The sequence below is a fragment of the Helicoverpa armigera genome, chromosome 23 (assembly GCF_030705265.1).
Source record: "Helicoverpa armigera isolate CAAS_96S chromosome 23, ASM3070526v1, whole genome shotgun sequence".
NCBI classification, from domain to species: domain Eukaryota; kingdom Metazoa; phylum Arthropoda; class Insecta; order Lepidoptera; family Noctuidae; genus Helicoverpa; species Helicoverpa armigera.
Genome location: NC_087142.1, coordinates 7,870,142 through 7,885,509, shown reverse-complemented (window position 1 = coordinate 7,885,509; position 15,368 = coordinate 7,870,142). Strand labels below are relative to the sequence as shown.

Here is a 15,368-nt window from a genome sequence, read left to right as displayed (position 1 = left end):
CAAATCGTAAAATGTTAACATAACATATAACTTATGTACGCATTCCCGTTTTACTCATCTTAAGGCGAGGAAGTGGTCAACAATAATTCCATAACCGGCACGCGCATCTAAGGCGCCAAAAGGGGTCGGAGCGTCTGAGCGGGGCGAGGATAACAATACGCGCGCTAGCTTATAACTAAAAGTCGTAAGCGACAAAATGGTTTTGTAATTTTAATATTTAGAAATGATAATTTAATAAAAATTCCTACTACCATTTTAAAGAGTATGTATATACTCAACTACTAAAAAAGTTAAGAGGCTTAAATCGGTCCCGTTTGCCCATAATATGTGAATCTCTTTTTAAAAAGAGGTATGTTTGATATATTTTTCTCTGTTATAAAAGTTCCCTAATCATGTTTCTACAACTAACAAAATAAGGCTTATATCATGAACTTTCAGGTAACCAAGTTGTATTTTGATCCGTTTTGTATTTACTGAGAAAAATTGACATCCTTGGCGCCAAAAATTCCAATTCGTCCTCTTAAAGTCTAGAATATTTTATAATATAAAAATCAACTAGTTACGACGCCCTGTTTCACCTACCCATTGAGTCCCGATCACATCCGCATCTGTACCTACTTAATATAGTTTTGACTTTTAATTCGGCTTCTAAGCACCATAATATGAATGTCTTCAAACCTAAATATGGTTGCTGTTATTTTTTTATTTATTTCTCTATCGTATGGTGTCTATAGCTACAATGAAACCACCGAAACAAATTACAATAGCTCACAAAATATGTGTAACGAAGACAGTCGCTTACACTTTTTCAAATATGACTGAAAAACCTACCGTCTTACCACAAAAACTTTTAAACGACCGTTTAAATCTTGTCTAAAAAATGACAAATTATTATGATATTGAAGTAGCAACACTTTTTTCAGACAAATGTTCGACAGATGTTTAAGTTTTTGTAGTAAGAGCACTAATGTTTAGCTTACCAAACTAACAAACTCTCCAACTTAATATAATATTAAAATCAATTTACAATCAAACTTATAGCTTTGAACTTGGTGCATGTTATCAAATGCACTCTTTAGATGTCCAATAATCGTAAAACAAGCGGTTAGGTTAGTTTACTAAGCATTCGTCCAGTGTTTCTCAAGTTTAAGAGATTGCACCCTGGGAGTTGAGTGCGGGTCCCTTTTAAGTTAATGGGGTCATTGACTTGGGAGCATAGATTTTACTGCTTGGAATAGTTCTAGGTATGAACTAGAAGAAGTTGGTTAATGTCTCGTCTAGATTTGGATCACGGAATTAAAAAAGAGGAACATCGTTTGATAATAATGGGCGTATTAACTTATTGGGTAAGTAGAGATAGATAAACTGAATATTAATTTGTAATTGGACAAATTCCGAAATATGAATAAAATGGACTCCAATTTTGTCATGTTTTGAATGAATACCGTAACTGCAATTATGTTTTGTTTAGAGTTGTGCAATAATCTTTTCTGGTGCACGGTCATATCATGAATATTTCTGTTTAGTTAAAATTCTGTATATAAGATCAAAAGTTATTTTGTAGAGAAAATTGGTCACGTAAAACTTTTAGAACCGTTGTCTCGTAAAACGCGCAACGTTTTATAATCATGGAAATGGGATTTTAAAATAAATGCAAGAGAAAATGCTAACTGGTAACAAGTCATAATAATTATCATTTTTATGTCTCTGCATTATATTATAATATTTATTATAAGAGTAACCGTATACTGCAGACTAAACAGTCGGCCGACAGTTGACCCGATGGTTGGCAATCCAACAAAAAACAAAAAGCTCGTGATTCTCATCAAAGTTTTCAGTCGGTATGATACTGGCTGAGTAACTCCTATTTGTAATAATATTCACAGAAACTATCGGCCGACTAAAAGTTTGCTATCTGCTCTGACGGCCAGTTTCTTCATCAAAAGTTAAAGTAATGTCTAAAGTAACGGTCAAATTCGTTTTTTCAAGGGTAAAGTGACAGCAAAATTCATAGAAAAATTGAATTTAACCGTTACTTTTACTTTAGACATTACTTTCACTTTTACTTTGGCTTTAACTTTTGATGAAGAAACTGGCTGTTTAATTTTATTTGATTTTGCAGGAGTTGTAAGGTAAGCTATTATTCACCTTTGCCGATATTGTTAAGTTTTCCTAACCTGGTATGACTCACAAGTAGGTAAGTAACTGTTTCTTGAGATTGCTATGATACACAATATAAAACCAAAGTACAGCCACTTCCTCTCTTATCCTCGGCTTTTATAATATAGGTACTTAATAATAGAAAAAGGTGTTTTATTTTTTTCTCACTAACTACAGTTTTGCCTCCGGTATCCGATATTTTTTGTACATTGCCTTTGTCAAATACAAAGAAGATGACACATTATTTGAACTACAAAAAGCTACTTAAACTGCCGTTAAATTTTGTACAATTGTTTTAGGACAATGAAAATACCTTAAAGCTTTCCTTTTTGCCCTGTTAGGTAAAAAGTGGCGCTTGGCTTGTTATTGTTAAATTACGTTCTAAGTTTTTTTTGTGAGCAAAAAAGGACTTTGCAGTATTTAGGACACGGTTTAATTTAGCTTTTTCAGGACTTCGAGGCTTCTATGTTGTTTTAAAATTAATAGATAAGTACTTAGGTATTATAAATTGAAAGTTGTTGGTTGCTTTCAAGATTAAACTAATGAACCAATTTTTATGAAAATTCAATATTGAGGATATGGAAATTAAATTAAGTCAAATCATTTGTTAAAGTAAGTTAGGTAAATATTCTTTATGATCGTAAACCCGTGGGAAATAGTACAGCAGTTAATTAAAACGCTGTTAATAAATTAATTAGCATTGATAAATGTAGTTTTCACTCCATAACTGTACCTTTTTAGTAGTTTTTAGTTTATTTGGATAAATCTCTGAATGTTGATAAAACTATTAAATTAAAATCATCCATTATAGCTGATCAATGCACTAAAATGTGTAATTAACTTCAAATTGAATCATAAATATTAATTATTGGGCTGTAATTATATTTGAGGGCTTGTGGGAATTATTTTTGAGTAATGAAGGTATGATAGCTAACGGCTTCTTAGTGGGTAATTACAAGTTGTAATTATTTTGAGTACTTTAATTGAGAGATAATGGTTATTTAGAAGGGATTTAAAGGAATGTTATCTTATGCTGCCGTTATTATTTTACTGACTAAGCTAAATAGACTTTTAGGAGGCCTATATTTTTTTATAATGCAAATTTCTTTCTTAATTCTATCTATCGCATTAAGTTAAGAGAAACCTGTAATGGTAGAAAAATGGCGTAAATAAATAAATAAATATCTATAAGATCGATGCTATCAAAAGAAAATTAATTGATTCACTGAAGTCTGTTGGAAAACTAAGCCACTTAAATATTATGCATACCTATATACCTATGAGATATTGTAGACATACATACATAGTATGCATATATAGGGCTTGATAACACACTGTTCGTATTTGATTTCCCTAGGGCATACGGATATCTGCTCCTCGAGACTTTTCAATACGAAAATAGCATAAAATCTAGAACAATTTAGGTATCCCAAAAACATATTTTTCGGTCTAGACGTTGTATATTTTTGTAGGTTATGTGACCTGAAAAGGTAAATATTTGTGGTACAGTATAAATATTTAAGAGCATGTATGGTCGGTTTTTATACGCGCGACAAAATATCCGCTACAGTATGGCCAGCTTGTTAAGGACACACAGAGGGTCGTCACTGACAAAAAATCGTCAAATTTCTTACTTTTACACACCGTTTTGTCTATTTACATTTTACAGTAATAAATATACTCTTAGCACATGACTGCTGTGACCGGGAATACAACCCGGGACCAATTCAGCAGTCTTGTTTCTCGACCATTGTACCAAATTAGGTACAAAAAAATAATAAAACTTACCGATCTCTTCTGATGATGATGATGTTCTAACTTCATGTTGGCACATCGGTTGAGTGCCGTCAGTCTTCTGAACAACGATTGTAGAGAGTCCGCGTCTAAGAACGGATGGTCGTTCTGTACTCCCGATACGTCTATGGGGAATTGTAGGTCTGTAACAAAGAAATTAGGTTTTAAAGAGACAGTTTCAATAAAAACGAAATACTTATAAACTATAGTAAATGACTATTAATACAAACTTTTAATAAAAATTTGAATAATATAGGTTTATGGTAGATGTGTATGGTAAAGGATTTTTTTTTGTTTCCACTCCCATAAAATTTTATCTGGGGAAAGTCAAGCAGAAATTCAATATAACATCCAATGTACACCACGTTTGCACATAGGGTTGCTTTCATATAAAACTAAAATATCTATTTATTTTCATTGAATTAGTAAGAAGATCCCAATTTGTACACAAATTATAGGCACTAACTGCGGATTTTAATAATCGCTGTTGCGTGAATTCTGGCATACCTAAAATTCTATTTGTTGAGTCGGCCCACTCGCTTCAACCGCGTCCACGACAAGTGGGGGCGACTGTGACGTCGTGGTGCAACGGCTCGCCGCGAATCGCCGAGTCCAGAGGTCAAGACTTGCTTATGCGCACCGGCCGCGCGCACGCGTTCTTACTACTTTGATTCGTATTTGCTTAATTGTACTATATTGTTATTCTTAAAAATCATTATACGTATTCACATATTATACAGTCCACGCTTATTATTTACTCCACCTGCTGAGCTATCGTCGCAACACTATTTCTTATCGCAAAACAACCGATAGATCGGTTAAGTCACCATTTTCATAATTTACCTCGGTCCACTATCAACTACTTATAGACTACCTGCCTCAATTTTATCTTCATCCACAATCAATTCAATAGAATATCAGACATTCAAACCTACGTCACTATACCCGAGTACTATCCACGTCACTGCCAAATACGTCATTCTTATGACGTCACAACTCCACGAACTATTGTCCTACCCTCAATAGAGATTAGAAAGATAATACTTGATTTAGGTACGATGGTTCTTCAATATATTGCGTCTCGCTTTCTCTTGTTATCCAGGATAGGGGATGAAAGAGAGGGTGTATTGTTTAGATAGGTATTTGTTTTGTATAACGAAGGTTTGGTTTGCTTGGAAGCGCTGAAATGCTTTTTGTACCTATTGAGATAAATCTAGTTTCTACCCATTTGAGATATTACATAGAACATACGTTTTTGTGGCGAAGGTATAGGGATTTATTTACTTAGAAGTACAAAAACTGTAGTCTTAATTTTTCAAGCGACAAAGGTGCTAACTATCTTAAACAATACATTTTTATCATCACCCTCCTGCGATTATCCCAATTTTATTCATCCATATCCATAGCCATTATCTCCCAATATTTTATTCCAGTAATATCAACTTTCACACTAGTCAGTACCTAAAGCAGTATTATAATCAAATTCCTGAAAATCAAAACCACATTTCAGCAAACTTTCTTTTCTACAAATAAATTCATTTAAAAACAATGTCCCAAAATTATTGTCAACTTAGTGTAAAAACAAAAGCGTGTCGCGTCGGTCGTTTCAGTCGTGTCGCGTTTCTGGTGTCGCATCGCTCGTCAAGGAAATGAAACTTCGCGTCGGAACTAGGAAACGCTCTTAACTCATACTAAATGCAACTCGGGTATTTTGTTACAAGAAATGTAGGTAGGTATATGAGTGTTAGAAGATTTATACATTGTACTATGTATGAAGAAGCACAGAGTTTATGAAGGATTCATTGCTCTTTTGAGTTTTCAGAGGAGCTTCTGTCTTAAGGTGAGGTGGGGTTAAAGCAACACTTCACTTAATCGGTCCAAGTGAGCATCTTATCATGACGACTTATTTCGTGTTTCGGAAGGCATGTCAAATGGTGGCTCTCGGGTGCTATTTGAACATCTTTGACAGTCGTTGTGGGTAAAGTAGATCCCATCAAAAACATTAAATGTAAAAAAAGCCAATCTTCTACGCAGTTCCTCCACCGTAAAAAGTTTTGAGATCGCATAGAAGCCAAGTCCTGTTCAACTTTAATTGTAATAATAAATCAACATTTTGTGACTATATCAATTAAATAGTTTTGTTCACATTACAATAATATTGTCTTGGCCATGAGCACAAGTTAAAAGTCGCTCCTTGTAATAATGTGTAAATACCATTGAATTGATAAATTCTATATGGACATGATTCTACGATTGGACTGATTATGCACTGAAGAACTTAGACAAGGACTTAAAAGATAGGCTAGTAACCTATCTTGGTGCCAAATTTGAAGGTTCTAAGTTTGCTAGAAGTACCTTAGACTTTTGATGATCGGTCAGTGAGTGAGTCAGTGACAAAATGGTGTAACTTTGATCGCTCATAACTCGTAAACTATTTATTCAAATTTCTTGTAATTTTGGGACTGAGCTTGTTCTAATACTTACTCTTGGTCATCGAAAACCTAAACTCCTAGCTTTGTTCACATGGAAGATACAGGGGGCTGAAATAGCCGCGAAACGCTTCGAGAAAAGATGGTACGGCCGTGCCCGCTTTGCTCGAGTCTTGGCTGGGGCACTGCCGTGCCCTCAGATTGGATTGCCTGAACCATAATAATAACTTAAGAACGGCTTAAACGATTTGGCTGAAAATTGGTATCGAGATAGTTTATAACCGGAAGGAAAACAAAGGATACTTTTTATCCCCATTCGAGTACTAGCAACAGCTCCCACGGGATGCGAGTGAAACCACAGGCGAAAGCTAGCATTCAATAAATCAAACTCAGTCCAGAATTTCATCTGCAAATTGCATCACAGTCGCATGTCCTACGTCCTTTGTGCCGACATCCAATAAGCCATATACAGGGTGCACCTGTACTAACGTATACAGGGTGTTTGCTGTACCAAGTAACTCATTTACGCAGTCCTTTGTTGTGGTAATTCTCTCTAACTGGCCTTCTGTGTAGAAGCGTGGCTTTTTTTTTTTTGTAATGAAAAATGTTGTTTAGGTTCTTTTTAAAGAGTGGGTAAAGTGGATAGTGTAGTGTTTATAGTCATTTACTTTTGAAAAAGAGAGTAAAAATGCAAAAATACTTAAAATATAGAGAGGTAAAGTCTTTAAAACAAAAAAAAACATATTCTAGCATCATTAGGTATAGGAGTCATTTATAAAAGTTAAGTTTTAAGATTTTTATCAAATATCATAAAAATACCTAATATTATTCAGAACATTTTAGATTCATAATTACAAAATAACGAAATGAAAAAAATACCTCTACATCGTATCCATTAAAAACAAATGAACAGCAACTCAACAATACAACTGTCAACCCACAACAATGCCACAGTTCTATAAAATACAGTAGGTAAAATAAAAAATACCACATTTAAAGTTATCGCGGGAACAAAAGTAGGCCGACTGTCAGTGGGTTCCGTATCGTGACGTCACGTCCGGCGTGGTGGGGGTGGGGGTGTCGGAAGCGCAGTCGCGTGTTACACGTCAAGCATGTAGGTCGTTTGGAATATAATTGGAGAGTAGGTTTGTGGAGAGAATATTGTTTGGCATTGGTATTTATTTTATGTTTGATCAATGAAAAAATATGAGTGTGTATGTAGTTTGCTAATGACACAATCTTAAAAAAAAAAAAATCATAGAGGTCGTTTATCGAAGTTGTTAGATTTTGATTCACTTTTACATGACATACCTACACATTACAGACAAGCTGAAAGTTTCAAGAGGACACTTCTTGAAATACGTGTGTAGGTGACGCAACTGCAGCGTATTTCTATGTTTTTATGTTTGTTTCGTCGTAAGGTCTATTTCTTTTGATTTGTTGCAATTGCGTTGTTTGTGTTAAATAAATGTTTTTTCTTTGTATGTGTAAGTAGGTAAACGGCAAAAAGGTCGCAAAGGTATTTTCGACATTTATGTGTTATATATCCTTCAGTATGTAAAAATATAAAACAGTCATAAATATTTTCCCATAACCCCTTTAACGATAAGGTCCGGAAGATGTTATAAAACGTCACATATCGTGAAACACGGTCACAAAATAAGATACCCACCTCGAGGCTCTCAATATAAACACACTCGACTTTATTAAATGTGGTATTATGACTACCAGAAGTCAATAAATATGATGTCAAACTCTATAAATTGCCCTTGGCCGTAATAGAGATGTTTTCCGATGTTACGACTGGATATTAGGTCAACTGCGGCCGACGGATGGTATAAAATGTCAAAATTAGTCTGGTTATGTATGCTAGAGTGCTTGAACTGTTTCTAGCCGGTCTAGTAGTTCGAATGTTTATAAGCCTATTTTTATAAAGAAAAAGAATATTTTTAAAAGAGCCTTATAAAGAAGATTTTTTATAAGGGTCCATAATTGTGACTAAATTAGCTATATAACAACAACCTGTATACATTATACGTATTAAAGAATTGATCCTGCATCGTTGCTTCAGCTTAATATTGTATACGCTTGCTCCGATGGATGTAATGGTCATGCGCTCGACAACCGTGCTTCAAGTCCTGAGTTTGATTCTTAGTGTCGCGTCGCTTTGTAGGTTTCAGAAACTTTAACAAAGCAGTTCGAAGTCTGCAAGTTGGTGGCATTACGCACGTCTCTGGGAGAGCACGCAAATCTAGCTACTCAGTAATAGTTATTGTTGCAGTTCCACGTGAGAGACTGTCAGGCGGTATTGATCAAACTTTGACACTAGGGCTTGGTAAGGTGTAAGTTAGTAAGCCAGCAGCCGACTGTGTGATACATTCGTGGAAGGTACGTGCTTTTACATCATCATCCTCCGAGCCTTTTTTCGAAACTATGTTGGGGTCGGCTTCCATACCATATTGGGGTAGGTTAGGTATGTGCTTTTATCAAACAAAACATAAACGTGACTTTTGTGTCGGCTACTTTGATTTAATAAAAGAGACAAGGGCTTTTTATAATTAATTTCACTCCGTCCTTAAATTCTTATTGCAAATTAATTTATGTTAAACCAATTCAAACTCCTTCAATGAAGGGTTAACCAAAAATAGACAGACCCCCATTTAACATAATTGCCATCAATCAGGCGAAAATAATGTTACAAGGTAGCATTCAGTATATTTCTGCTGGCAACACACGTCATGTTTTGACGAGGGTGGTAGTGACGTAGGTATGGCAACACAAGTTGTTGTTGATTGTTGTTGCTGTTGTTCTGTTGATTGTCTGTCGGGAATTGTTCGATAGATTTTGAGCGAATAATGGTATTAATATGACGTTTCAGTGGAAATTGTGGTGGTATTATGCTGTTGGACTTTTGTTGTGTGAATTTTAATTTAAAAATTAGAGATTTTTGGAATTGTTCATATAGCACTCTGCTACACTAAAATAATGTTACTTGGAAAAACAGAATGGCAAATCTACTGGTATGAAAATGATGTTGCAAGTACATACTTTGACTACATTTATGAGTCAAATATCTAGAATTAACAGAATAAAGGTTTAAACATTTTCCTTCAGTGTTTAAAATTTCTTCCAAAACTGAAAAAGGAAGAAGCCCAAACGCCATTAAACTACAAACAGGCTCAAACTCATTCAACAGGATAATTAACTAAATGCCAGACGAACAGCAAAAGGCTTTCACACTTCATTACAGAGACAGACAGACAGACAGATATTGAGGCAATTTCCTTAATATTCCTACCCCTAAAGCTAAGTTTTTATAAGGAATAGGGGATATTTTTTGTTTAAACATTGAAATTGGGACTCTGCTTTGTGTATGAATTGGCTATATTGAAATATTAAAGACCTAGGGTAGTAAATAATGTAGTAAATAGGAGTAGTAAATAAGCGGGTGCGTAACCAGGTACATAAGCAAGTGCTTAAGGGGATACATAAGGAAGAGCATAAGAAAGTACATGAGGTAGAAAATAGTGGAGTACATAATCTGCTTTATACATATTCTGCATATTACCTACCTACATATTGGGTTATTTAAGTTTGTTTAAATAAAAAAAATATCGGCTTGTTAAAATATCTAGATAGAGATTTTGATGAAGATCTAGATCTTCGATCTAAACTCAGTACTCAAATAAAACAAACAAACTTTTGTCTGTTTCTAACAATATTTCAGATTAAATCTCCAGACGAAAATAATTATAATAACAAATAGTCTGTTTTACTTACGTAATTTATTTTACAATGAAGAAATCGATACAAAATCGTGACTTAGCAAAATGTTCTAACCAAAATAGAACCTAAATACCGACGGTACATTTCAGTTGGCGCCGTCATTTTAACCTTTCGCGACCTTTCAAATTTATTTTCATAATAATATGACCAAGTATTACATATTTTCTACTACCGAACGATTGCAGCCGAAAATAGGCATCATTAAAAACACCTTTTTAGGTAAACACTATTATGAAAGCAAAGGATAATTTAAATATATTTAGTTAGGCTCGAGTATTGTCAATTTACAATATTTACTAAAGTGTATGTTTGTTTTGCTCTAGGCCATGTTGTTTTAGGAAATTCCAGTGAATGGTTATGGGATTTTTGTGGCCAACAGTAGTTGGTTGTTGGTCTACTCGTGTCGGCTGAAAAAGAAGATTTGGCTTAGTTAGTAATTAATAGTTAATTGTAGTATAAATCTAGTTTTCATACGATTAATAATAAATAATGAGTATAACATACAGAAAGGAAGGAAGAATAGTAGATATTCTTCGACATATATTACATACATTATATTAATGAATCTCTAAGTATATCCCTTGGTCATGCCATCACGCGTGAATAACTGGACCGATTAAGCTGAAAATTAGAGGGGAGGTAGCTTAGACTCGAGACAAGGACATATAGTTTGGCCACGATCCGGCTAAGGGAAGCAGTTACCTCGGGCGAGGATGAAACTGTGGGCGGAAGCTAGTACCTATAATATTAGGAAGACGTAAGAAGAGTATAAATATATTTAAAAAACTGAGTATGTAATAAAAAAAACCATCCCATTTTCATCAAAGCACTAACCGATGTGCACCCTATATTCATTCCGCCACCGTTTACACTGCACGGCAGTATAAACAACCCCCGTCGGGCCGTGTTTAAAATTAGCACGTGGTCGGCCGCCTGTAAAATATACGCTCGAACGAGCTCGCCTTTTATCCCAAATCAGAGCCTAAACCTTTCATGTATTACATATTAAATATTGTTATGTATTTAAGGGTTTTTTTCTTAAATATACTGATTTTTGGTTGTAATTAGACATGTCTTTGGCTGTACTTTTGATAATATTGAGCCAATAATAAATTATTCGATAGCCTTTGTATGTATATTTTGGTCTATTTACCGAGCATCGAGACTTACTTTAGCGAACCCTATTAAGAGTTTCTAAATCGAATTATATTAAGGTTGAACTAATCTGAAACTTGGTGTTTGGAAGTAATTTTAGTTGTTACTTAGTTTATTTTTCTTGGTAATTCTTATAACCTAATAACCTTCAGGTATAATTTACAGTACTTTCGTATAGCTTTCACCCGTCGATTCACAAGCGCCTAACTACCCGGATAAAAAGTGTCCTTCACCATCTCAATTGGTTTAGCCGTTTTAACGTGATTGCTTAGCAGACATATTTACTTACAAACAGAGTTAGTAAGGATTAAAATGCCTAAGTACTTAAAACTATTTTTAATTCATTTTAAAACTGTCACCTCATGCAAATGAGGCCACAAAAAAGTACCCAGCATTTTACTCAAGAATTTTTTAACATTTTTTCTTTGTAAAGAACAAAAGCATTCAAGTTCAAGTTTAAGTAAATGTATTCATGTATTATTCCGTAGATAGACAAGTGAGTCGGCGACTGACAGCTTGACGTCTGGCATGTGAAGTAGGCGCCTTTTGTCCGCCATTTGTATTCCGTGAGACAAGCTTTTGCTGTAAATTTTCCTGTGTAATATTACCTATGTTTTTTGTAACGTGTAGTGTGATATTTTGAGCTTTTAGTGGAAACCGTAAAGGGTGAATTTTTGTTAGGTTATAAATATCACAAAATAAAGGGTACCAGGGGTCAACACTATTTTTAACTAAATTGTTCAATGACACAATTTGGAGGTTGTGACCTATTTTTGACAGAGAGTCACAAATGTTTAGAATATCTTTGATTTAATTTTCCTTAGCAGCATGGATATAAATTAAATAAAAGTGAATGAAAATACAAACATTCCTAACTAAATTAATAAAGAAAGAAACTTAATTAAACACTGCCTATATGAGAACTGCCTTTAATAACACACGGTAAACAAAGAAAAATGTAATGACGAACCAAATTTTTTCATAAAATAAATACACCGAAAAGTTGATACCTACCAAAAACTTTTCATAAAGCCAAATTGATTCAAGTCTTCATTTTAATATTCAATGTTTTCCATTGACGTGAACTTTTAACCGGGGCGAAAGACTTTTGAGCGAAAAAAGGATGAAAACTTTCGAGTTTTAATTGAATCGTTAACTGGCTTGTTTTTTCTGTCCTGAAGTGTATTGTGGGGTGATTGTTTTGTGGATAAGGAAGTTTTTTCATTCAGTGTCCTAAATTAGAAAATGTACTTTCCTTTTAAGCAGTCTCGAAATTAAATGTAAGGAAGTATTAAAAAGCAAAGTATACGAATATTTAACTTAGAAATAGTTATCCAGAATGTTATATTGACCATCAAAAATATTTTCGAAAGAATTGTTCAATTACTGTTTCATTATTTCGCAAAGAAAACCACTAAAAGCCTACCCAGCATTTCTGAAATGTCCATGTATACCTACTACGTACACGCCTCTTTGCTGACGCCATCCCATTAACCCTTCAGTTAGTCGTACACAAACTGAATTAACCCCAAAATGCTGTACATAATCCAAGGGACATTTCGACCATCCGGGAGACCAATACAATTACTTATCAGAACATAATTAACGAACTCGGACATAGCTGTCCACAGAGATACGAAACCTTTTGTAAATATGGACCGCCGTGTCTATTTATAGGTTAGTCGTAAATAGAAAGGAATTAATTGAGGCAGGCATTGGACATTCAAAGGGTTGTTTTGTTTATTATTAATATTACACTTGGGAGAAATTATTTTGAGTCAGCTGTTGTACCCAAAATTATTCTAAATAAATAATTATTAAGATTAATATTTTTATCACCTTCAAAAAAGGAGGTTTTCAGTTTGACTTATGTATGTTTTTGATGCGGTTTTTAGTATGTACAGTATTTTTTCAGACTTTTTAGTAGGTTTTAGGTGGGATATATTGTTGAAGTTGGCGATATTTTTTGTAAAAAGGATTTTCAACGTATTATATTTGTATAACGATATTTCAATAAATTTCTGCGAAAAACTATACTTTTTTTAAAAATGGTAGATTTTTATACAGTAGCAACAATTAAAGTAAAAAAATAATAATATGCACTACTGAATATCGTGACAGTGAGCCGTTTCTAATTTATTCCCAACAGAATCCAATAGATTTAGCAAAAAACGGTTGAATAAATGTTTTATGAAAACTCCCGTCACTTTCGCTGTTTACTCACGTTCCAAGTACAGACGAGGTGAAAAGGGCAAATATATTTATATTTTTTATTTCAAATTATTTTATTTTTATTTTAACACGTTGATTAAAGTGTATTAAAATATTTTTTTTATGAAACAAAAATATTAATTTTAGTCTGAAACACAATTAAAAAATATTTTTTAGCATAAAATATAAAATTATATATTTTTGTACCTATGAATTATATATAATTATATAAAAATGCGCAGCCGAATTGAAAACCTCATTCTTTTTTTGGAGTCTGTGAAAAATACGAATTCCTTTTTAAGCAAGCAAGGAGCAGAATAACCCACAGAACTTTTGTAGTAAAAAAAACTATATCAGAATACCTCACAACGACACAAACTCGCAACATATTTTCCGCTTGAACTACAAAATCCATTTTCCCCGTTTACATTGAAATTCCAAACGCGGCATATGAGATTCTCCATAATACTGCAAGCTGCAAGTATTTCTATTTTACTTCTCAAAGAGCCTGCATAACTGTATTTCGTAGTAGTGAGCAAATATTGCCTTCAGAATCGAATTGAATAAGAAATCCTTGGAGTCGAGTTACTGTATCAAATATTTAAGATATTCGCACGGAGGAAGGTAACGTAGCAGAGATGCCATAAGGAAGGTAGGTCAGGCTACGCGCGGTAGGCGTGAGTTCGGGTTCCTTGTCAAATTAAAATTAATCTGTTAAAGATTGGTCATGATTAGGTAAGTGATTTTATTTTGAAAATAATGTGCGTGTTCCGTAGACGGCCTTCGTTCCTCGTCCCCCGAACACTCGCATTTTGGCGAGCTAATTTCTTAGAGGATTTTGAGTTATGACATCTCCGCTAGTCATTTTGTTCTCCACGACATTTTGTGTGACAAAACGTTTGACTTTTAAAACGGTGTAAAGTCAAAGCTATGTCCATCTATCAATAATATTTTTTATTAATTTAAGCATAGTCTTCCTTATTTTTAACCTTATCTAAATTGCATAGGCTAACGTCATGATGTAATAATCGCATGCTGAAATGCCACTTCATAATGTACTTAATTGATAAAGTGACATTGTGAATTTAAGCGCCATTTAAAATAGATATCTGTGTATTACTAGAGCTTAAAATATGGAGGACATTATTATTATTTCCATTCATTTATTCATTTTTTAAATATAACTTTATAAAAATATACGTAAAAAAGTGGACTTTTAAATTGTCTATATAAATACATATAACACTCTTTTCTTATGTATTTCATGTTTTGAAATATTTACAACGGTCTGTGTAACGTCTATATCCAGAGTTCATAAATCAATCAATCAATCAAGCGTTAGTCATTTACTAAGACGAGCTCACAAACAACTTTCTTTACTGCAAATTCCTCCATTATTATGAAGGAAAACAAAAATAGTGTCTGAGAATGACCCATTTGTTTTGGCTTTCAATAAAAATATTTTGAAGCGATAGTTTATTGAGTATTTTTAAAAATAATTTTTAATATACATATTTTTAAAATCTATGCACATAGTGTGAGTCCTAATTGTTACTTGAAATAAATAAATTTGAATTTAAAAATTGATAGGTTTTGCGGCACTTCAAATTAATCACAATTATTTTAGTGCGAGTTGAGACCTTATACGAGATACAAACACCAAAATAGACCTTAATTACCAATAAAAAACACCTTAATTAGGTACCAGGCTGTGTAAATCAAAACACTTTCAAACAATAATGAAATAAATAATAAAAGAAAAAAAAACAACAACTTAAATGGCCAGCTAATAAAACTCTCGAACCACTTGGCTGTCCGCTAGTACATCAAACA

The 15,368-nt window shown here is 33.7% G+C and overlaps 1 protein-coding gene across 6 annotated transcripts in view; it reads right to left on the bottom strand.

Annotated features, from left to right (window-relative positions):
- The window catches only part of Cv-c (crossveinless c), a 310,299-nt gene that overhangs the window by 35,219 nt on the left and 259,712 nt on the right, over positions 1 to 15,368 (bottom strand). For all 6 annotated transcript variants that reach the window (XM_021331060.3, XM_049837538.2, XM_049837539.2 and 3 more), the window contains one exon: positions 3,949 to 4,097. In XM_021331060.3, the coding sequence (XP_021186735.3) occupies positions 3,949 to 4,097 (149 nt within the window). The remainder of the gene's footprint in view (positions 1 to 3,948; positions 4,098 to 15,368) is intronic.